The sequence below is a fragment of the Lycium barbarum genome, chromosome 12 (assembly GCF_019175385.1).
Source record: "Lycium barbarum isolate Lr01 chromosome 12, ASM1917538v2, whole genome shotgun sequence".
NCBI classification, from domain to species: Eukaryota; Viridiplantae; Streptophyta; class Magnoliopsida; order Solanales; family Solanaceae; genus Lycium; species Lycium barbarum.
In genome coordinates, this window is record NC_083348.1 from 70026658 (window position 1) to 70051880 (window position 25223).

A 25223-nucleotide genomic window follows, 5' to 3' on the forward strand; every position below is an offset into this window, starting at 1 on the left:
CACCTTAGGTAGGGAGGCTATTTACGGAAGACCCTCGGCTCTAGAGAAAGAATAAGAAAGGTCAGATACGGGCAAACAAATCAAAGCAGTTATGAAAATGAAAACAATGAAAGTAAATAAGTTATTATAAACCAACAGATACTTGCAGAAATCAAGAGACAAGAAACTATAGAGCAACATAGCTATTCGTAAGAAAGGATAAACACGACTACTTACTAGCCTTCTACCCTAATATGAGTCCTACATACCCTCTTATCTAAGGTCATGTCCTCGGTAAGCAGGAAATGCGCCATGTCCTGTCTAATCACTTCCCCCCAATATTTCTTCGGCCTACCTCTACCTCTTTTGAAACCGTCACTGGCCAACTTCTCGCACCTCCTCACTGGGGCATTTGCATCTCTCCGCATCACATGTCCAAAGCATCTCAGCCTCGCTTCCCGCATCTTGTCTTCCACTGAGGCTATTCCAACCTTGTCTCAGATGACTTCATTCCTAATCCTATCGCTCCTAGTGTGCCCACACATCCATCGCAACATTCTCATTTCTGCCACTTTCATCTTCTGAACATGAGATTTCTTGACTGGCCAACACTCCGCCTCATACAACATAGTTGGTCTAACCACCACTTTGTAGAACTTGCCTTTAAGTTTCGGTGGCACCTTCTTGTCACACAACACTCCGGAGGCAAGCCTCCATTTCATCCACCCTGCACCAATACGGTGTGTGACGTCATCATCAATCTCCCCATTTCCTTGTATAATAGACCCAAGATACTTGAAACTATCTTTCTTCTGTATGACCTGGGTGCCAAGCTTCACTTCCACGTCAGCCTCATGCACTATATCACTGAACTTGCACTCCAAGTACTCTGTCTTGGTCCTACTCAACTTGAACCCTTTAGACTCCAGAGTTTGTCTCCAAACCTCCAGCTTAGCGTTAATCCCGCTGCGAGACTCGTCAATCAGGACTATGTCATCCGCAAATAACATACACCATGGCACCTCACCTTGAATTTGTCGCGTCAATCCATCCATCACCAAGGAGAATAAAAATGGGCTAAGAGCTGATCCCTGGTGTAACCCCATCACTACTGGGAAGTGGTCTGAGTCTCCTCCCATGGTCTTGGCCCCATCATAAATGTCCTTTATCGCCCTAATGTACGCCACAGGTACACCTCTAGCCTCCAAGCATCTCCATAGAACCTCTCTCGGCACTTTGTCATATGCCTTTTCTAGGTCGATGAATACCATGTGTAAGTCCCTCTTCCTTTCCCTATACTGCTCCATCAGTCTCCGTACAAGATGAATATCTTCTGTAGTTGAGCGCCCTGGCATAAATCCGAACTGGTTCTCTGAGATAGACACGCCTCTCTTCACCCTCATCTCCACCACCCTTTCCCACACTTTCATAGTGTGGCTTAGCAGCCTGATCCCTCTGTAGTTGTTGCAACTTTGAATGTCGTATATGTCTTATCGATGCACCTATTTAAGATATCACATAACAGATGAACGGGCCCATATTCACCTTTTATATATTTTCAGAATTTAGGAAATTCAATCCCAATATTTAGGGAATTTAGGGAACTATCATGAGAACAAGCAACACAATAAATTCTTGAAGAATCTTCTAGTTCTTCAATATGAATACTCAATCTGCACATCATCTTTGAATCGGGATGGCCAAATTGCTCATGCCAATCGATAAAATTATTTATAATAGTAAACTTCAAGTTTACCATGTCATGTGTTATTTGTTTTAGTAAACTTCTGGTTTACGGTGACATGTGATTTCATCATGCTTATTGTATGGTACAATTTGGAGAATAGGGTAATCTTTCACATACATATTTCATACCCACTATGATTTTGAAGATATTTAATCCTCCCATAATTTATAGATTCAATATGATATTCATTTACTTTAGTAAACTTCGGGTTTACTACAACTTGTGTTTCAATCATAACAACTTCGTACATTACAATCTAGAGCGAATGAAACAATACTATATAAGCTCTCCAGGAGCCTTTAATTTATTCTCCATAATCACATATTGTCTGGACACTACTAGTGCCATAATCTTCTAGATATAGTTAGCTCTTCTAGAGCCTTGATTAATTTTGTACTACCAATGTTGTTTAAATACTGTTGGTATCATAAAATAAATTTTAGTTAAACACTGTTGGTGTCATGAGATAAACAATAGTAGAGATCAAAATTTGCTACTTCGGGAGCAAATTTCTGAGTTTACTACTTCGGGAGTAAATCATAGAATATTTAGATTGTTTTTTTTCTCACTTATTCTAACTCTTTTAGAGGTGAGTCGTGATAACTTTACAACTAATTGCACGTCTGTATTTATAATCTTTACTAAATATCATCACATTCACTTCTGGGAATGGATCTGTATTTGTAACATTTGTCAAAAGTTCTTCAGTAAAATGAGATTTAGTTGCAACTTTACCACCCTTTCATGAATTATTCTAGAGAAAACCTTGCTGGTAATATTGCTTAAACTTATAGGTCTCAAGTCAGAGAAAATATTTACCTCATTTTTTTGGGATCAATACTAAATTGGTACAAGTGATGTACCTAGGTAGTTCATGACCACAAAAGAAGGATTTTACCATTTTGGTCATGTATTTTGCAATTATATCCAAGCATGCTTGGAAAAATCTGCCTGTATACTCATCAGGTCCTCGAGCACTATCAGCATTCAACCTAAATACAACTTTTTTAACTTCCCTTTCTTATGGTAAATCATGCAAATCTTCATTCTGTGCATCATTAATCATCTTAGGGATATGTTCTAGCATCTCAAAATCAGTAGGTATCTGTTTTTCAGTAAACTGATTTGTGAAAAATCTGATTGCCTCCTGTGCTGTTTCCTCTTCTGTTTCCAGCTAAGCCCCACTATAATCCTGAATTTTCTTCAATTGTAATCTTCTCCTTTTTCCATTAACATGAGCATGAAAAAATTTGGTATTTCTGTCCCAATCTTTAAACCACTGCATCCCTGCCTTTTGTTTCCAGAACTTCTCTTCAATTGCATAGAATCTTATTAACTCTGCCTGTACTCTTTGCAATCTATGTCTATTCGATCAAACTGCTTGGATTTTGCTCAAATTCCTGTTCATGGATTTGCACCACCTCTTCCAGAGCAGCAATTTGTCTGAATATGTCCCCATAGGTCTCCTTACTCCGTCCAGAAAGTGCTTTACTCACCTTTTTTTAACTTGGTGTGAAAGTTAAAGAAAGGATCTGAACTATAGTTTGGATCCCAGTTTTGCTTCACCACTTCCTGAAATGTCTCATGTTCTACCCAGAAGTTTAGAAATCTAACAGACTTCTTGATTGGCCTACTATCTTGCTTGAGACTTATCAATAAATGTGAATGATCTGACCCTTGCTTGATAAGATGCTCCACTTCAGTGTTTGGGTATATATTCTATAAAGCTTGATTTCCTAAGCATCTATCCAATCTTTTGAATATGCAAGCCTCATTTGATCTTGATGAGAATTGAGAAGAGAGGGTTTTTTTTTTTGTTTTATTTTTTATTTTTTATGAGAAGAGAGGGAAACTTATGTTTTCAATTTTAAGAAATAAAAAATTCAAATATTAATAAATTAAATTAATCAACAATAATTGTTAATTGAAACTAATTTAGCAACAATTATAGAAATAAGAAAAGAGAATATAAAGTTAATGGGAATTGTTTTGTCCACACAGTCACGTTGCTGAGTGCTGACTTGCTGTCAATCTGTGCAGGTTGCAGCTAGTTAAATTTTTAATAAAATGCAGCCGCTGGGATTCGATCCCGCGACCCAACGGAGGAAAGGAATGCCCTTTGCCACTGGCACCAAGGAGTCATTTTGTTCTCAGGGTGCCACTTTAATTATTTATATATAGGTTCTATATATATACATATATATACACAGGGTTTCGGGCGAAACTTGCGGGTGGCGTGACACTCCCACGACTCTTGATAGATCTGCCCCTGCTATCAGTGAATCTATAGCCACGCATATGAACCAAAATAAAGGTGCTAATATAAATTTGAAACTAAAATAGAAACAAAAAAAGGAATATAATGTCATGTCGTTTGCAATGAAAACAAGTTGGGCATGTAAGCCCTTCCATCCAGAAGAAAACAAGAAGATTATAAAGGAAGGGGTGAAGATGGTGGCTTTCAGGGTGCTTGATTATCTTTAGGAAGAAAGATCCAAGAAGAGCAAGGCACATGCACAACTATCTGTTGCTCACAAGGAAACTGAAAACTAAGTCTTGTGTTTGGTTGAATGTGGAAAACATTTTCTAGTGTTTGGTTTGACGGAAATCCAATCCAACCCCTAAACACACGGCGCACCTCTAACCCCCCAACTCACTACCTCTCACCTCCCCCACCCCCCAACTCACTACCTCTAAACCCCCCCTCCCCTAAAAATGACTACTTTTGCAAAGTAGTTAGTTTTTAAAAGTAAATACTTTCACAAAATGACTATTTATGAAAATTGGCCACTTTAAAAAAGTGACTATTTTTAAAAAGTATCTACTTTCACAAAGTGGCTATTTTCTAAAAGTGATTACTTTTTCAAAACAACTATTTTTTAAAAGTAGCTAGTTTTCGCAAGTAATATTTTGTAAAAACGGCTACTTTTGTAAAACTGCTATTTTTTAAAGTTACTACTTTCACAAAGTGCCTAGTTTTGCAAAGTTGAGAGATAGGGGGTGGCGGTAGGGAGGTGAGTGGTAGGGGTTGGGGATAGGTGGTGATAGGGGTAGCGATTATAGGGGTAGGGAGGGAGGTAGTGGTAGTGGGGGTATGAAGGGGTGGTCAAGTGGTGGGTGGGGTAGGGTGGGGTGGAGGTGGGTGGGGGTGTAGGGGTAGTTAGGTGGTGGGGTGGGCTGGGGGTAGTTTGGGTGGTTTAGGGGGGTGGGGTGGCGAGTGGGGGTTTGGGGGTGGCGGGGTGTGGGAAGGTCGAGGGGTAGGGGTTGTGGGGTGTTGAGTGGATGGGAAGGAGACAATGAACTTGTAATGTTATTTATGGAACTTGTTTTCCCTACTTCTATTAAGGAAGTCATTTTCCTCATTTTCAAGTAACTTGTTTTCGTAGAGAAATGTTTTCCAAGACATTTTGACCAACCAAACATGAAAAAATTGGAAAACACACTCATAATTACGGGTGTTCACAGTTTGATTTAAAATCTATCCAAACCGAAAACCAAAACCAAACCAATTGAATAAACCGATATTTACTTGGGTTAGGTTTGGTTTGGTTTTGAATTTTTAAAAATCGATAATACTTGGTTAGGTTTTGGTTTTACTAAAAGCAAATCGAAGAAAAAACCGAACCGAACCGAGAATTTTTATACATAATTTTTATAATTATATATATACAATATATTATTTTTTATAAATACTTTTAAATAATTTATATAATTTTTAAGCAAAAGTTTATTTTATCTCTAATAGGCTAATGAACTTTATACCTTACCCAATTTTAAAAAAGAAATCCATGAATTCAAACTCATTTATTCAAAGAAACAATTATATGAGATTTACCTAGATTTATTTTTTGTATTTCTTATAAACTTTATTCACTTAATTTAAATCATAAATCCTAAGACCCTTTCTCCATAATGCAAAAAACTATAGCTACCACAATAAAAGGGTAATAATGGATTATAAGTTGGAAAAGGATAGAAAATTCTCTCCTAATTGTAGGAAAAAAACATGAAAGAGAGAAATATCGTTAATCTTCTTATAAACCGAAAAACCGACCCAAATCGACTTCAACCAAACCGATGAATTATGTATTATACTAGATGATGAAAGCCCGTGCTATCACGGGCCCAACACAAAAAATAGTACCACATTTTTTTTTTAAAAAAGAATGATATATTTTTATATTTAGAAATCATTTAACTTGAAACTTCCCTTTTTACATTTAATGAAATGATTTAAATCTACACAAATATCTATGACTTGTTTTAGACCACAAGTTTCAAAGATTTTTTTTTTTTTTTATACTTCGTGCCTAGTCAAATATGTCACATAAATTAGGACAGATAGAGTACCTTTTAGTAATATGATTATTGAATTTTTATTATAGAAAATATTATTATTCAATTAATTGAAAATACAATAAATTATTTTACTTAGTCCGCTTCTTCCATATATGACTTTCCTGGTTTGATTCTCCAATTGAAAGATTTGAAATACACCTTCTCCTACCGAGTTTCATGCCATCATCTCTTTCTACCCAACACCACTAAAAAACGCTTTCATGCGTTAGCATCTCTTGTAGTCTTAAATTTTTAAGTATAGACCAACTTCATTATTTTAAGAAAATATGTGTATACGTTTCTTGACCGTTTATATTTCGTCTTCTTGATGTTATTCTTCATTATTTGTGTGAGACGTATGTGTCTAAAATTAGTACATTTTTATCCTTACCCAAAAGTATAAGTTTTAAATTTTTTGGTTTTATGACTTCTTTAGCGGTTTTGTGTTCAATTTAAATCCTTATTTTTTTTTCTTGAATTTCTCTTCTTTAAATTTTCTCTAAGCTTACCTTTACCATTTTCTGAACTTATTATCATTATTTAAATGTCCAATTTTTTTTTTTGGCTATTGTCTTCTACTTCTTCACGTGGACCCCACCTTATTTTTTTGCAATTGTCTCCAACTTCTTTACGTGGATCCCACCTTATTTTTTTTTTAAAACTATAACTTAACATAACTATTATAGAAGAGTGGGTGGACGACTATCCCATGCCCAAATCCACTCTTCTATAATAGTTAAAATTTGGTTTGATTTGGTTTTAATAATTTTAAAACCGATTAGATTAGTTTAATTTTAATTTTAACCCAAAACCAACCCATGAACATCCCTACTCATAATCAGTGGTCTTTTTCCTAAAAAGTACTACTGCACCATTTGATATCCCAGTTAATATTTTAATTTGGACCTGCCCAGATTTTAGAGAATAATCAGGAACCTGGTTTATGCTCCCAATAGATCATTTTTCTATTAAGGAACCTGGTTTATGCTCCCAATAGATCATTGTTCTATTATATATAAGCCTCTAAGGAGGACTAACACAGCATCAAATACTTATTACAAATTGTACACGCAATAAATGCTTGTATTATAAGCTATATAACTTGTACACTTTATCCAACTATTTTTTTTATCCCACGTGCACATATGTCATAGTACTTAATATTTATTCCCTTCTCATGTATAGACGTATGCACTTCAATTTTAATTCTCCGACACATTTATTTCCTATGTGCACTTTTACTTGTTCACTTTTGACTTTTCACGTTCTTGCTGAATATTTATTCTCTTCTCATGTATGGATATATGCAGTTCAATTTTAATTCTCCTACACAAATTTATTTGCTCCGTGGACTTTTACTTGTTCACTTTTAACTTTTCACGTTTTTTAAGAATTAATAAATCCCACGGAATATTCATAGTACTGAATATTTATTCTCTTCTCATGTATACACGTATGCACTTCAATTTTAATTCTCTGACACATTTATTTCCTGCGTACACTTTTACTTGTTCACTTTTGACTTTTCACGTTCTTGTTGAATATTTATTCTCTTATCATGTATACATGTATACACTTCAATTTTAATTCTCCGATACATATTTATTTCCTCCGTGTACTTTTACTTGTTCACTTTTGAGTTTTCACGTTATTTAAGAATTAATAAATGAAGTACTCCCTCCGTCCCATATTACTTGGCCACATTACTATACTTGACTTTTCACGTTTTTTTAAGAATTAAAAAATGAAGTACTCTCTTCGTCCCATATTACTTGGCCACATGTCTATACTTGACTTTTCACGATCTTTAAGAATTATAAATGAAGTACTCCCTTCGTCCCATATTACTTGGCCACATTACTAAAAATATATGTCTATTTTTCTATTCTATATTTTTCTTCTTCTTATATATAAACGCCCAAGGTGGACGAACACAATGAGTTGTATAAAAAGTAACTAAAATTGTACTCTAAGCAGCGACTAACATGTTTACATTTAGAAGTTGAACATTAATTCTACCTCTTGTGTGTTCACTTTTTAAGTCTCCACAGGTCCGCAGTGTCTCAATTGTCCTTTCATTTCCTTCATTTGACATATACTCCATCTGTCTCAATTTAAATGTATACGTTTGACTAGACATGAAGTTTAAGAAATAAAGATAAACTTTCAAATCTTGTGGTTCTAAATTAAACATGTGTATAATATAATAAAATATTCTTTGAATCTTGTGATTATAAACTTAACATGTAGGATATTTGAATTGTCAACTTACTAAATACAAAAAGAGGCGGACATAACCAAAATAAGACAAATTTTAACAACAATTGAGAAAATTAAGGGGAAAAATAAGACGAAAAAAAATATGGAGACTCATTAAGAAGAATCGCGGTATCCTTTGCAAAATATACGAATCATAAAGACTAACTAAATTGATTAACCAAATTAGTCATTTTGGGTCCCGTGCACCACACGCACATAGTTTGCTAGTCTCTATAGAATAGGCATAATTAATTTAATACAAAACAATCCACAACTTTAACCATTCATGTTTTGTAAATTCAAATAGGTTCAGTTTTCTCAGCATGAAACCCTCGTAAAATATTCTTAAGACTTTTTTGCTTTTTAAAAATTTCATATTGAATGAATTTTTAATTTAATAATTTTCTAATATTTAAATCTTTAAAATCAACTAAAATTCTATTTACCACTATATCTCTCCTTATATAACTATAGAGAATGTCCTAATATTTGAGAGTTCAAAATCAATTAAAGTCTATCTTATATTAATATTTGGCAAACTTTTATATATCTTTATAGACATTAAAAAAGTTTGTGGAGTTTAATAAGCGGTAATTAAAGTTGTTTTCTTATTCCTTAAAAACTAACCCTTGAGGTATATGTATAATTATGAGAGTTGCTAAATTGCCACACCAATTTGATCCAAATTTGGCTATACTTATGTAAAACCTTTATTGTATAATTTTAAATTAAGATAAACTTTGAGAAGAAAAGATAGATATGACATTAAGTAAGCATAAATTATTAAATTTGACCTAAATAGTCATATGAATTTACCCCATTTGGCCATTGTGGCCAAAATAGTGTAGCAAAAAGACATTATTGTATAATTATTAGGGACTTTTTCTTCAAATGTTACCGGTAGTTGACTACCTAAAATTCAGCAATGCATGTTTGTTGTTATCTTTTAACTTCTTAAGAGTTTTGATTTAATTTTAAGTACTAAATTTTAGAATTTTGAACCAACATGGTAATGACGACGAAGAAAACACTAACATGGTAACATTAACTTTAGAAATAAATTAAGCTATAAACAATTATGTAATTGTAAATACATAATATCATAAACTTTAGATAAAAAATGAAGGAATTGATTAAAAATAATTTTTAATGTAACGACCCGCCTGGTCGTTATTGGACCCTCCGCAGCCCGTGTACGAAAACCAAGTGTATCGTCATAAGATTGTTCCACAGGGGAGTTTAAGTGTAATATTTACTCGTAGTTGAATTAGATGAGAGTTAAAGAGTTGTGGGTCTGGTGGAGACGTCTTCGCTATAGAGGATAGACGACCGTCATAGCGAGCCCGCTGTAACGGACGAGCAGTTCGCTGCAGCGGTATATACGGACCAATTGCCGTGTTTAGTGACTTTATTTCAGGATTTAACCCTCATGTCCACAAAGCTCCTTTTCAAAGCCGTTATTAGGGTATTCCCAGAGTAAAACACTTGACCCTCCAAACATCCTTCACATTATCTTCCTTAAAGATTTCTCTATCACGGCTTCCGGCTCAAAGACCGGATGGTGGATATTCCATGAACTTTTGTGATAGCTACTCAGCAACGAGGTAGGTTATGGTTTACTTGGGTTAGACTTTGATTAGTAAATCGTATATATGCTATAAAATTGACGGGAGAAAGCATGATTAGGCCTTCGGACAAGGAGTTCAGTTGAATATTGTTTAGATTAAGAAAAATGCTGATTCTGTGGACATCGTGCCTTTAAGTGAATAAGTGAACCAAGATGCGTAGTTGATAGACCCAAAAAGAGAAGCAAAGTAGTGAATATGGTTTGGTTATTGATCTAGTTAGCATGGTTGGGTATGTGCAATTACCGAGTTAGCCATAATAGAGTTTTCAATTACCGAGTTAGCCATAATAGAGTTTTGTTGCACCATGGGTGACGACCTATTGCTAAAATTGTAGGTGTCCTTATTGAGTATTCATGTTTTCATTATTCTATGTACGAAGCATGCGGGAATCGTCAGTATTTACTTTCTTGTTGATTAGGAGTGATTCCTTACTTGTGTTATTGATGAGTCGAGTCTGAGTCTTGGCATGACTGTTGTATGATGATGTGTATTCTTATTGTATGTATCCTCGTGGAGCTTTCACATTGTTAGGGGGTTGATTTCTTGAGTGTTGATATGACTTGTGGCATGGTGACTGATGTTCTTTGATACTGATGCATTAATTGTTCACATTTCTAATTGATTGTGAAACGGAGATACATCGTGATGAGAAAGGCACATTTGACAGGGGTGAGAATATGACCTAGTTAAGGGCTCGTGATCCGAGGTTAGTTCCGGAGCGAGTGGTATATAGACACCATGGGTCCCCTGCAGGTCACGACTACTTGAGAAAACATTACCATTTAGCATGTGTGTATGGATATGATGTTAACATTGATTGCATTATACTTGTGTGTTCATCTTTGAAACGGTGGCAGAACTGATTTCAGTTGTATAACATATAGCCATGGTTCATCTTGGTAAGTACAATTGATTTTCTCATGATTGTGGAGATGAGGCGTTTACAAGTAACCTCATAATCCGTTGATAAATAAAGGAAGGTGGATTGAGTTGACCCCAATAGCGTGGCTAAGTGGGTTGGAGTATGTTGATTTACTATCATTGATTGCATTGCTTTACTTGTTCTTACTTGATACTTGATAATGGTTTGAGTTTGGTGTCCATTGTGGGTTGCGTGTTGATTGAGTCTAATCGTCAAATTACGAGTATGTTAAAGTAAGGGTCGTCTTGAATGTAACTATTGTTGTTTGTTGGTCTTTACTTCCTAGTGTTGCGTTGACATGGTAATGGCATACACGCATGTTTATGTTAGAACAGTTTAAGCATGAGTAGGATGTAAAAAGGTGTTACGACGATACTCATCTATTTATTCTATTTGATTTTATATCGTGTTGCGTGAACTAATCTTAGTCGACCTATGATGCTTACCAGTACGTGTGGTGTGGTGTACTGATACTACTCTTGCTACATCCTTTGGGTGTAGATGTGTTTCAGGTTGTTGCTTGAAGGTTTCCTTAGTTGCGGTGACAGATATCTTTCTACAGCTTCTGTACATCTCATTCCGAAGGCGGAAGCTATGTCTTTTTAATTGTGTTATATCTCTATAATTTAGAAGCTGTTATACCGGTCTAGACTAGATCCTTGGGAAAATTGAATTGTTCTAATTACCTAAAGAATGTCTTCGTATTGTTTATTTTATTTACTAGTGTTGGTTGCATTTGTTTTTCAAAACAGCTTTACGGAGGGGTTAGTTGGTAAGGGTTCGCCTATCAAGTGAAAATAAGGTAGGTGCCCGCACGATCGTAATTTGGATCATGACTTTAACGTGTTTATGATTGCAATGATAATGAATATAGCATATTTAATGTTGCGTAATATATGCTACAACATGATATTTTCACATGGAAAACTATATGTTACACTTTCAAAAAGTTTACATCATGACATAGTAACTTTAAAACAATATAAGGGAATGTAATATACACTAAGAACGTCGTTATAAAGAGATATTATGTGAGATACATCAATATAATATATTTGTCTCTAATATACTAAAATATCTATAGTTACAAATAATATATAATTAATTTAACTAAATTCACATTCTTTGCATGTTCGGCAAATATTGAATTCAACAATTATATCAATATAATAATATTTATTCTCATCGTTCAGCAAATTCCATTTATTTTAATGAAAATATGTTCTTTTTATATAAATTATTTATTGATTCACACAATACACACGTGCAACGCACGCACACTTAAGCCTAGGATTTATATATGTAGCTACAAATTGTCTCATTAAGAGTAAAAATAAAAAGAATTTTGTTAAACTATTTTTAAATATAGAAAGGTAAAGACCATAAACGTACACAAGATGTGGTTTTCATCCTTTACTCAAAAGACTAATTAATGTAATCCTGATGTATAGCTACATGAAAGGGAATGGAGAAGAACTTATAATCCTTGAATACAGAGAGGGAACAAACTGATCATCCCCGTTAAATAAATCTTTCAGTCATGAGTAGTTCAGAGAGGACCACTTTTTTGCGGAGAGATTTTTCATAGCAATTGGTTACTGATCAGAACATAAATACGAGGTTTTATCCCAAGCGGGTTTTCCCGGCAAGATTTATAACGAAGCAACAACTGAAAAGTGTATTACCGGGACTGACTGGAGGCCGTATCAAGGAAAAATTTTACTCCTTCCGTTTCAATTTATGTGAACCCATTTGACTAGATATAGCATTTAAGAAAGAAGAAAAAACTTTTAAACTTGTGGTACTAAATGAGTCAATATATTTTTTGTGGCTGTAAATTTTTGCGTAAAGTGCTTCCAAATATAGAAAGTTGTTGTGACTGCTACTAATTCAAAACAAAACAAAGGAACCAAACAACAACAATAACAACTTCTATTAATATTTCACTGAACGATTACAGTAGCTTTCAGGAAATGGAAATACAACAATTGTAATTACTTTAAGATAACCAGAAGAAGAAGAAGAGGGGAAAAGGAATAGAGAAAGAGAGAAGGAAGAAGCAGATAGTGGAAGAAGGCAGTTAATACATTTTTGCATACCCCTAATTGTCCCCAACTCCTGTTCCTTATACTCACGTACAATCTGATCTATAACCGACTATTCCGGGGGTCCCACGAATAATCCCTCAACATTCTATTAGCTACACGTATCCTAGAATTTTTCCTCGTGCCACCTAGGATATCCTTTTTCATCAGCCACTGTGGCCTTTTCAACTGAACGGGAAGTTGGCGTGTCATTCGTAACATTACCATCCTCTGCAAAAGGAACCTTGTCCTCAAGGTTTGTTGAATTATCAAGCAACTGTAGAGGAGTAATCTGATTTTTAGGCCTGCCAATGCATCTCTTAAGCATAGAAATATGAAACACTGGGTGAATTCGTGCACTTGCTGGCAGTTCCAGTTTATAAGCAACCTGACCGACTCGCTTTAGTACCTGGAAAGGTCCAAAGAAACGACGACCCAATTTGTGATGAAGTTGCTGCCTAACTGAGGTCTGTCTGTCAGGTTTTAATTTAACAAAGACCCAGTCTCCCTCAGAGAAGTGATCATCTCTCCTTTTCCGATCAGCGACCTCTTTCATCCTAACTTGTGCCTTCTGCAAGTTAAACTATAGAATGCCCAACACTTCGTCTCGGCGGGTCATGTATTGATCCACCAAATCATCCGAGCTGCCACCAAGGACGTAACGAATCATAGCAGGAGGTTCTCTACCGTAAAGTGCCTGAAATAGGGTCATACCAGCTGCGGATTGATAGGAAGTATTGTACCAAAATTCCGCCCATGGCAACATAGATACCCAATCATATGGTGTATCTGCAACAAAGCAACGAAGATACATTTCAACACATTTGTTTAAAGCTTCAGATTGGCCGTCGGTTTGACGGTGATAAGCAGTACTCGTAGCCAAAGTAGTCCCCTGAAGTCTCTGTCTTTCCTTCCAAAAGGAATGTAGGAACCTTGGGTCTCTATCAGAAATAATCACTCGAAGGGCACCATGTAGCTTCAAGACATGGCTGACAAAAGCCACCGCCACAGATTGTGCAGAAAAACTAGAAGGCAAAGCCACAAAGTGCCCATATTTGGTCAAGCGGTCAATAACCATCATAATAGTCGCCTTGCCCTTTGAGGAAGGCAAGCAAGTAACAAAGTCCATGGCCGCTTCCTCAAAGACCATATCCGGAATTGGAAGGGGCTGCAACAAGCCCGCAGGTAATCGAGAAGAATCCTTCATCTGTTGACAAACTTGGCAAGAAGCTACATAGTTCTTGATATCCTTTCTCATCCCTTTCCAAAAGAAATTCGAAGACAACCGATGAAAGGTTCCGGTTTCCCAAGCATGACCACCCACCAATGTTGAGTGAAACTCATGGAGTAATTGCAGTCGAAGAGGAGAATCAGAAGGAAGCACCAACCGGTTCTTGTAGAACAGTAAACCGTTACGAAAATAAAATGCAGCAGCATCAGTTAAACCTTGCTGCAAAGCAGCCTACCAGTCTAATAACTCGGGATGGGACAGATTAGCCTCGCGAAGCTCGGTGATAAAATCAAAGGTCCGAGTAGATAAAGCTAGGAAGGAAGCCGTAGGAGTGCAGGATAGAGCGTCGGCTGCTAAATTTTGACGGCCAGGGCGATAGAGAATATTAAAATCATAGCCCACAAGCTTACAAAGCCAACGCTGTTGTTCCGGAGTTTGACTGACCTGCTCTGTCAAGTTCTTGAGTGTTTGTATCTATCAAGATGGTAAAGCGATGACCTAACAAATATTGGCGCCATTTGCTAACTGCCTCAGTGATGGCATACATCTCCCGGTGGTAAGTCGAGGCCTTCTGCATGCGAGGGCACAACTTTTGACTATAAAAGGCAATGGGATGTCCAGCTTGCGTTAAAACAGCACCAATACCGGTACCGGAAGCGTCTGTTTCAATCTGGAAGGGCTGGAAAAAATCAGGTAACACAAGAACAGGGGCGGAGCTCAACAGGCCCTTTAATTTGTCAAAAGCAGCTTGGGTCGTAGAGTTCCACGTAAAGGAGTCCTTTCGTAACAAATCTGTGAGGGGGCTGGACACTTGAGCATAATGACGAATAAAACACCTATAGTAGCCGGCCAAACCAAGAAAGCTTCGGAGTTCCTTCAAATTTCGAGGAGACGTCCATTGTTGAATTGCAAGCACCTTGTCCGGATCTACCGAAAGTCCCTGTGGTGATAGAACGTGCCCCAAGTAATCGACATGAGATTGGCCAAAGACACACTTGGACAGTTTAGCCACAAGCTGGTGGCGACAAAGTAGCAACAACACCTGAGAAAGATGCTCCAAATGTAGCTCCCAACTCGGACTATAGACCAAGATATCGTCAAAGAAAACCAAAACGAACTTGCGGAGATAAGGTCGGAATATGTCATTCATCAAAGCCTGGAAAGTGGAGGGAGCATTCTGTTTACCCCGGATTCGGTAATCAATTGAATTTGTGTGTGAGTATAGGATATGTGCTTGAGTCCCAATGTTTATTACAAACCGTGGATGAGAATGCTTATTGATAAACGTGCAAGGAGCGCAAGTGACAGATGACTCCGCGTATGGCCAATTTGATTGAAAAAATATGATATAGATGACAAACTTACTATGGAAAATATCAATATTGAGATTGCTAGAACTGTATATATATATGTATTGTGTTACAAGTGTTCTTTTGAATAAAAGATCAACCAACCCCCAAAGTGAGGAGGGAATGCCCTATTTATAGTGATGAACCCATGGGTGAAGTAATAAAATAATAATAAAAGGACAGCCCCTGTATGGATGTGATGGGATCTGACTGACGGCGCCGTCTGACACACGCATAGTTGGTAGCCGACCGTGATGTGACACCACTGCTGCGCCCCAGTAACGGTCATAACGGACCAACGGACTCACGGGTACCAGACTTCCGGCGGTAACCCCCCGGAAAGAGATCCGAACCTTCGGTGGCTTAAAAACTGGGACCGATGATGCTTCCGCTCGGCTTTGATCCGAATGCTTATCCGGAAACCCGATGCTTATACACGAACTTTCCTTCCTTTTCCTCCTCCGAGCCACGGTTACCCCGGATTGGCCCTCATCCGGTTTTCACCGTATACAGATAGCCCCGCGCTTCCCGGACCAACGATCTATCGGAGTGATGGGAAGTGAATGAATCGTACATCCGGCCACCAGGTCGGCCAATTATTATCACTTTATTTTGGCGGGAACGGCTCCGTTTCGTCTTCCTTTTTGCCGCCCACGTGTCCAATTCTGGTTTGTTCGTTCCTGTCAACCGCCTTTTACACGTCGTTTCGCATTAATGTCGCAACACGTGGCAATCCTCGATTGGCCGCCCTCGATAACCGTTCCTCCCTTACGCCTATAAAAAGCCCCTCCTTTCCTCATTTTTCACTTTTCTCGTTTGCTCTCCCTTTTCTTCTTCCTTCTGTGCGTCAACAACCATCCTTTCCGTTCACAACTTCGTTGCCAAACCTTCTCTTACCAATACAAAAAAAAGAAAGGAAAGGGAATTAGCTTTGTCACTACTCTCGTCAATTGCTTCTTTGCTTCTTCAAATCGTCACTTCCTTCGTTTCCTTCACGCCATTCCCTACTTTCCTCCTTTTCTTTCAATTATGTCTGAAACCACTTCTACAGACATTCCTTCAATCTCGTCCCCGAGGGCCGAGGCCGTATCCCCGGTCAAACAAAAGGGTAACCCCGAAACTGCGGCCTCGGATATTATACCGGCAAAATTTAACTTCAACAAAGACCTGGAGGTAGAAAAACCCTCCGTCGTTTCAGACCGGGGATACGACGTGAGGCGATATCCTTCCTCTATAACTGAGGACAGGCTCGACACAGTCCGGACAGACTGCGGGTGGGACACACGCCCGGTAAGGGTTTTCGTACCCGGGCCGGATGAATCCATAACCGACCACCGGGAGGGGTTTTTGTACGTGTACACTTACCCCTTCACCCTTAAGCTCGATCCCCCGGTTGATCCGGTCATACTGGATATGTGCCGGACTTATGGCGTAACTTTGGCTCAGATCGGCCCAACTGTTTGGAGGGTCGTTGCCTGCCTCCGGTTGCTGGCCATCAGGGCTGAGAAGGAATTCTCATTGGGCCACCTAATACGCTTGTATTCCCCGAGGATATTCCGGGGTGGTGTCATAAGATTAACCAAGCGCAGCCGGAACCCGCTCTTCTCGAAGATGGACGAAGATCGGGACAGGGGGTGGTTGGAACGCTACGTCCGAGTAAAATCCGAGGACATAATCCCGGACTCCCATCAACCCTTTCCGGAGAAATGGAACGACAAACGTAAGTTCGATCCTTTGAGTAATCGTCATCATATGTTTAGTTGGTAACGGTATTGTTTTCTCACCACCCTTTCCCTACTTTACAGCAAACGGATTTGTTCCCCCGGTTATTCGAGATCTGACTGAGTGGGTCACGGCGCTCCTCAACCAGCTTCCCTATGAGGACCGGACTTGGGCCCACTTATCACGCGGTCGATGGATCTCTCAAAATCATGGTAATATTTGGCTTCCCTTTGATCTCGTTGCCTCCTTAGCCATTCGAGGCCGTCAATTTCCTTAACCTGCCTATGCTTTTGTCATTCAGGCTTGCCGAAGGGTTCGGTGGCATCTAGATCGGAGTCGGGGGCTGCTTCCCCTGCACCGGCGTCTGCGTTTGACATGGCGGGTTCCGCTCGCGTTCTCGCCGAAGCCGCCAAAAGGAAACGACCCCCCGAAAAGGGCCAACCGTCCAAACGAAAGAAAGCAAGGAGTGTAGCCCGGCCACCGAGGGAGGAGGTGGAGTCTGACATCATTGTTCGGAGGGTAGACCCGGCACCGTTAGCGGCCCCAGTACCCGAGGAGGCTGCCTCCGAACCACCCTTGCCTTCTATGAATGAAGGTATCTTAATTCCCGCTCTTCTTTCAAGCGCGGAAGAAATCCTTTCCCCGGCCCCTCTTCGGTCGGTTGACTTCGTCGACATTTCAGGTGAAACTTCTTCGGAAGATACTCCCCTGCAAAGGAGAAAAGGAGCCGGGGAAACGGCGGTTGCTGCAACCGATCAAGGGACCGTTCCAGTTCCGGAGACCGAAGCCCCTACTCAGGCTCGTCCATCGCCCGGTCACGAACCGGTTTCTACTTCCGAGCCCCCGGCCCTCGCCAGGAATATTGAGTCTATACCAAGTTCGTCTACCCCTGCCCCGAGGGTTGCAGACTTCGACGATATGTTTTCAGCCACTCCTCCGGCTACCGGTGAAGCTGCGGGTTTTGGTCATCTTCCAATTCCTCCGGTCACGAGGTCGGCCAACCGACAGTCAGAATCTGGCTCTAGGGATAACCTGGTGACCATCTTCCCAGCCCCGAGCGTTGAGCCGAGAAGGACCAGATCGGTCGTAGTTACCGTCCCCGAGGATTGTGGCTTTCTATCCCGTCCGGTAGGAGTGGCAAGTTATTTGCGTCCTTTTGTTTCCGACTCGGATAAGCGCAAAATGACCGGGGTCACTTGGCAATGCCTCATGAACGAAGGCATGCACGCGGGCAACCGGGTAGAACTTACAGCCATCTTTGTATATCAATCAGATTTTGCGCTCATTTTGGTTTTGATTCCTTATGTTTGCTTTCCTTGCAGAGTGTAGTACTGGTGAACGAAGCCTTCATCCGTGCCCAACACGAGATGGATGATCTCCGAGGCCAACTAGACGCCCAGGGCCGAGAAACGGAGAAATACAAACACCTCCTTCGAGAGAAAGAGGAAGAGTTGAGCCAGGCCGCCATTCTCGCCAACCTTCGTCCCGAACTCGATGCGGCTAAGGACGAAAGTCGTCGTTTAAAAAATGAGTTGGCCGCCATGACTGATTACAACTGAAGCCTCGAGGCTGATAAGATTTGCCTCAGCCGAGACAAAGCTCAGTTTTCGTCAAGACTGGACGAGTTGGAGACCACTGTCTCTCAACTCCGAGGGGAACTTGACTTGGTGAAAGCCGATGCGACTATTTTGGCCGAGAGGAATCGGCAACTGGAATCTGATACCGCCCTGTACGAAAAGCACATGAAAGTTTTCGAAGAGAAGGCCGAGGAGCGGTCTCGGATGAGTGAGGGTTTAAAAGCCGAGCTGGAGGAGGCGGTGAGTGCCAACGACGTTCTTAAGGCCGAGCTAGAAGCTGCTGTCCACATGAGGACTATCGCTGTGGCAGGCCGAGCTGAGCTAGAGGCTAAGTTGGCTAAGGTTGAGGCCGACTTGGAAGAAGCCTGGAAAGGCGTTGAGACGGCCGAGGCCTATACTGCCATTGTTGCCGAGTATGAGAAGTGGAAGTCTCGGCGGCTTACCCTTGAAGAAGCCGATCGCGGATTATCCGATCTTCCGGCCCTGATTACCCAGGCCAAGGAGATGGAGGAGGAGGCCAACCGTGCCCTTGGGTCCGACTCGGATGACTCCGAACGAACCGAGTCCGATTATTCTGACTCTAGTCGTGCTGAGTAGCCTAAGATCTTTTTTATTTTTTGATGTAAATGTACTCTTTATAAAAGTATCCTTTGCGTATACGAAAGTTACACTTCTCTTGTGTCTTCGTTTGATTGCTTGTTTTTATTCTGCCTTGAACTATTGGTCCGAATTTCGGACAAGATGATCCGTGGTCGTTGATTAATTCTGCCCGTGGGACTTATCTTTAAGGCCGATTTGAGATGACCTCACTTCGCCCAGTTTTTTGGGCGTACAACTTGAGCACTGCCAAAATATTGGTTATTGTAATTGTTGACACCTAATTTTGGCTCGACGTGCTTAAAATTAACGTTTTGGGGGGCCCTGATTCGTTAAAGAGCACGAAATACATTTTTTACACATTTTTACATTTTTTCAACAATTTATTGATGATTACCCTTATTTTAGGAATTTTCTCAATTTATTGTCATTTTTCAAGAATCATTATTTTGCACATGTGCAGCGTAATACTACCATTTTTTTTGCAATTAATAATTGTTTCTTAATTTTATAGCAATACATTTTCATATCATAGACATTAGTGTTTATATTTTATACTTGCGTTATTATTTATACATGTATTAATTAACTATATTTTAGTACAGTCTGACAGTGCAGAGAAAATCGGAGTAATTAATTTTTTAACGCAGAGTAAAATCGGATCAAGTCAAGGTTTCATCATTTTTTTTTAAAAAAGGGATTAAGGTAAGCATTGAGGAGACAAAAGGGTGCAATCTTCTATTCTTTGGACAAAACAGGGGCCATTTTGCATTATAAGAAAAGGGAGGGGGTATTTATCTTCTATGTATATTTACACACATACACCACACTTAATTTTCAGATTTTTGGGGCTCTCTATTCCAACAAAAGAAACCCTAAACATTTTCCCTCCTCTCATATTTTTTTTTACACGCCGCCGCCGCCATCGAAGCTCCGGCGACGCACCCCAAACAACCCCGCACCTCCTTCTTCGTCTCCCTCTACTCCCTCCGCCAGCCTTCTCCTCTTTCCTTTCTTTTTTATTTCTCTCCTTCACCGACGAGCAGCCAGCAACAGCCACCACCCACCAGTCGCTGCTCCCGTCTCCTTTCCCTTGTTCTTCAAGCTTCAAAAAATGAAAACAAAACCAACCAGTAGCCCTTTCATCTTCTTCACAGCTCCGGTGGACGGAAGCAACCAGCCAGCAACCATGCCGCCCTTCACTATTTTTCTACTCTTTTCCTCCGTTTTCTGACCACCACACGTCATCGGCGAACAACCATTATGAGCGAACCAGCAACCAGTCCACACTACCACAACACCACTGCTCACTCCATCTCCCTTTCCCCGCTAACGTTTACTATGTTCTTGTGTTTTAAGATTTCTCCGATGAACAAAAAAAACTCATGTGACCTCCGTAAATGTCGATAAATGCTTTTCTTTCTATAGTTTCGTATATTTATGTGTTTGCTGATTTTTGTTTTGTGAACTAATTTTTTGCACACTGTCCCGTGCTTTTACTGGAATACGTCATATATATGTATATATATTGAGAATCAGTTGTTGTTGCTTTTTTTTTATTTGGCTGAAATATTACTGCCTTTTAAGATGTTTCACTTTGATAAGAACAATGCTATACTTTAGAAAGGAATTGAGCTGCTGTTATACATTTGGCAAGCTGTTGCTCTTATTCATAAGGAAAACGTGCCATATCTGATGAAAGCAAAGCAGCAATTGCTACTATGTTTCCTTAAAAGGATAGATTTCTACACTTGATAGAAATTCTACTGATTTGAACACATACTACATATGGCCAATGAAGAAATTTCCGTCGATTTCTAAGGCCTTCCATGTACAAAGACGGATTTTTATTTTAAATTTATTCATTATTTTAAATTCATCCGATAATTATTTATTTTCTTACTAACATTTTTATTAAGTCTCATGCAGGTATCTGAAGTTATTTTTTGGGAGATGGCACTCAAAAGAAGTTCAAATAGCTTCTTAAATTCTTTGTTTATATATATATATATTTTTTACATTCTTAAATTATGCAAGCATAAAGTATAGTGAAACTTTACTTTTTAGGGTGTAGGCTAGTGGTATTTATTTATGATCTGCTTAGGTGATTTAAATTTTATGTGTTTTAGATAAATTAATATTAGACAGTTATTATTTTTGTAGTTAATATTCTTATAGTTATCATGTTTCGCTAGAGTTTTAATTTAGTAGCTTAGCACACTTAAGTAAATAAATAGGGTGATTTGCCTCAATATTTAGGTTTTAAAATGTACTCTCATAATTAATTGATTAGGTGTACATACTTAGCTAGTTAAATTAGTTAACACACCTTGCGTGCAGAATAATTTCATGTCCATTCCTTACACCTTTTCACATACTCAAGCTCTTAAGTTGTAGATAACCTTTTTAAATAATTGTTTATATCACATATGTTTAAATCTGTTTTTTTTTTTTTCATTCAAAAGCAAATCGTTCATTGTTAAGTAAATATGTTTATAATATATTCATTTAAAGCTAAAATTTTTAGTCACTGTAATTGCACACTTTATTTACTTGTAGATTATCACGTAATACGTATTTTTATACATATGTAAATACTTACACCTTTTACTACATAAACATTCATGTTAGTTATTCTTAGTCTAAATTCTATTAATTTTTGTAAATAATAATCAAGCCTTTTACACATCCCTCGTATAGTTATATTGGTCCAGCCGGGAACCACATTTGTGGATTCTGAAGGATGCCTAACACCTTCCCTTCGGAATAATTTGAACCCTTACCTAGAATCTCACTTATTTTCGTAGACCATGTTAAGCTGCATATATTAATAATTTATAGGTACCCTAGTATACCTTAAATGCTAGGTGGCGACTCTGTACATAATTAATTATTTCAGAGCTCCATAAGTTGTGCTTTGTTTAGCCTTCGGTTAAAATAGGGTGCAACAGTAATGACTTTTGTATTACAAGTGTTCGTAAATATAGGAGAATTTTCATTCCTTGTACCTTTGCCATAGCAAACACTAAATGGGACACGATTCATTATGATCGTTTGGTCTTTACATCAAAGTTGGGGGCCGGCGGCCGGCCTATGCTTTTGCCGTGGAAAATGTTGAATGGGACACGATTCATTATGATCGTTTGGTCCTTACATCGAAGTCGGTTGTACCTTTTCCATAGCAAACACTAAATGGGACACAATTCATTATGATCGTTTGGTCCTTACATCGAAGTCGGAGGCCGGTGGCCGGCCTATGCTTTTGCCGTGGCAAATGCTGAATTTCTTCCCTTGCTTCTCTTTATCGTGCCATGCCTCGATGTGGGTACTGTGGCCCCTTAACACTGATCCGAGCTTCGAGGTCGGGTGAGTGTTACCAAGCCCTCACTCGGAAGATGCAACCTCGGGTGTCCGAGTTCTGGCCCTTGGCCTTTATTGCGTAGCACGCTGTACTCGTTGCCTCATTAAAAACCTCGGCGGAAAACCCATTTTGGGACAAAACCGCGCTTAAGGAAAAGAGTGCAACACGTGCTTTCAGTCCTAAGTTTCTATTTTTGTGTTGTGTTCGATTTCCTGCAAAAAGACAATACGGTTAACAGAAGGTACATGAGAGGATCATACCTTAGCAGTAATATCTTTTCAGATGGGCTATGTTCCAGTTGTTGCGTAGGCATTGTCCATCCATGGATTCCAACTGGTACGATCCTTTGCCTGTTACACCGGTCACCTTGTACGACCCTTCCCAGTTTGGTCCTAGCTTTCCCTCGTTTGGGTATTTTGTATGCAAAGTGACTTTTCGAAGTACCAGGTCCCCAACCCGGAAATGCCGAAATTTGGCTCTCCGATTGTAGTACCTTTCCATCCTCTGCTTTTGAGCCGCAATTCGGACCAAAGTTCTTTCGCGCATCTCATCTGCCAGGTCGAGCCTTACAACCATGGCCTCCCCGTTTAACTCCTCGGTTGCATACTTGAAACGGAGAGTCGGCTCGCCAACCTCGACGGGGATAAGGGCTTCGGTCCCGTATACCAACGAGAAAGGGGTCTCGCCCGTGCTGGACTTCGCCGTGGTTCGGTAAGCCCATAGTACCTCGGGCAACACTTCTCTCCAACGGTGCTTCGATACTTCCAGCCGCTTCCTTAGACTTTGGATTATTGTCTTGTTAGTGGATTCCGCCTGTCCGTTTGCACACGGGTGATATGGGGTCGACACAATCTTCTTGATCTTCAACCCCTCGAGGAAACTGTTGACCTTACTACCGATGAACTGAGGACCGTTATCACAAGTTATTTCGGCTGGAATGCCGAAACGGCAGATGATGTGGTCCCAAACGAAGTCGATAACCTCCTTTTCTCTGATTTTTTCAAAGGCCTGCGCTTCGACCCATTTAGAAAAGTAATCAGTCATAAATAAAATAAAGCGTGCCTTACCTGGTGCCCGGGGTAACGGACCCACGATGTCCATTCCCCATTTCATGAACGGCCATGGGGAGACCACTGAATGCAACGACTCCCCGGGCCGGTGAACCATCGGGGCATGCCTCTGACACCCGTCACATTTTCGGACGAAGTTTCTCGTGTCTTCATCCATCTGATTCCAGTAATACCCGGCCCTGATCAGCTTCCGGACCAGAGCTTCCGCACCAGAGTGATTGCCACAGGTCCCTTCATGTACTTCCCTCATCACATACTCCGTTTCCCCGGGCCCCAAACATTTAGCCAAGGGTCCGTGGAAAGAGCGTCGGTATAATTGAACGTCCACTAAGCAAAATCGGGCTGCCTTCGTTCGTAACGAACGCGACTCCTTCGGGTCGCTTGGAAGCTTATCATCACGCAAGTAGTCAATGTATTTGTTGCGCCAATCCCAAGTCAGACCTGTCGAGTATATTTCAGCGTGTCCGCTTTCTATGGCCGTTCTTGTCAGTTGCACCGTTTCTCCGGAGTTGATTTCGACCCCTTCGACCGCAGATCCCAAATTTGCCAATGCATCGGCCTCACAGTTCTGTTCTCTCGGTATATGCTCCAGGGTCCATTTTTTAAATCGGTGAAGTATCACTCTGGTTTTCTCGAGATACCTCTGCATCCGTTCATCCTTGACTTCAAACGTGCCATTCACCTGGTTTGCGACCAAAAGCGAGTCGCACTTTGCCTCGATAGTTTCTGCCCCCATACTCCGGGCCAATTCTAATCCTGCAATCATAGCCTCATACTCGGCTTTATTGTTAGTTAGCTTGATAGTTTTGATGGAATGTCGAATGACATCACCGGCCGGGGCCCTAAGGACAATGCCAAGCCCGGAACCTTTAAGGTTCGAAGCCCCGTCCGTATACAGAGACCAAATGCCCGTGGCCTTTCCCGAGGTCAGCAGGAACTCTTTTTCGACCTCGGGGACCATGGCTGGGGCGAAGTCTGCTATGAAATCGGCTAAGATTTGGGATTTGATGGCCGTTCGGGGTCTGTATTCGAGGTCATAGCCGCTGACCTCTACAGCCCACTTCGTTAGCCTACCCGACAACTCGGGTTTATGCATGATGTTTTTCAAAGGATAAGTAGTTACTACACATATGTGATGGCTTTGAAAGTAAGGCTTAAGCTTTTTGGAGGCGCTTACTAGTGCCAACGCCAACATTTCCAGATGGGGGTAACGGGTCTCCGCATCCCCCAATGTTCTACTCACGTAATAGATAGGGAATTGCGTACCTGATTCTTCTCGGACCAAAACGCCGCTTACCGCAACTTTGGAGACCGCTAGGTACAGAAATAGTGTCTCACCTGCCTTCGGCGTGTGCAGTA

At 40.0% G+C, this 25223-nt stretch overlaps 1 protein-coding gene across 1 annotated transcript; it reads right to left on the bottom strand.

Moving 5' to 3' along the window:
• Nucleotides 1-427: 427 nt before the first annotated feature.
• LOC132624397 (uncharacterized) lies at nt 428-1085 on the bottom strand. The gene has a single exon (XM_060339183.1). It carries the CDS (start codon nt 1083-1085, stop codon nt 477-479), a length of 609 nt encoding a protein of 202 aa, XP_060195166.1. The 3' UTR covers nt 428-476.
• Nucleotides 1086-25223: the final 24138 nt, after the last annotated feature.

Coding starts and splice junctions, on each gene's coding strand:
- LOC132624397 (XM_060339183.1), bottom strand. CDS start 1,085: ATGGGGTTACACCAGGGATCAGCTCTTAGCCCATTTTTATTCTCCTTG.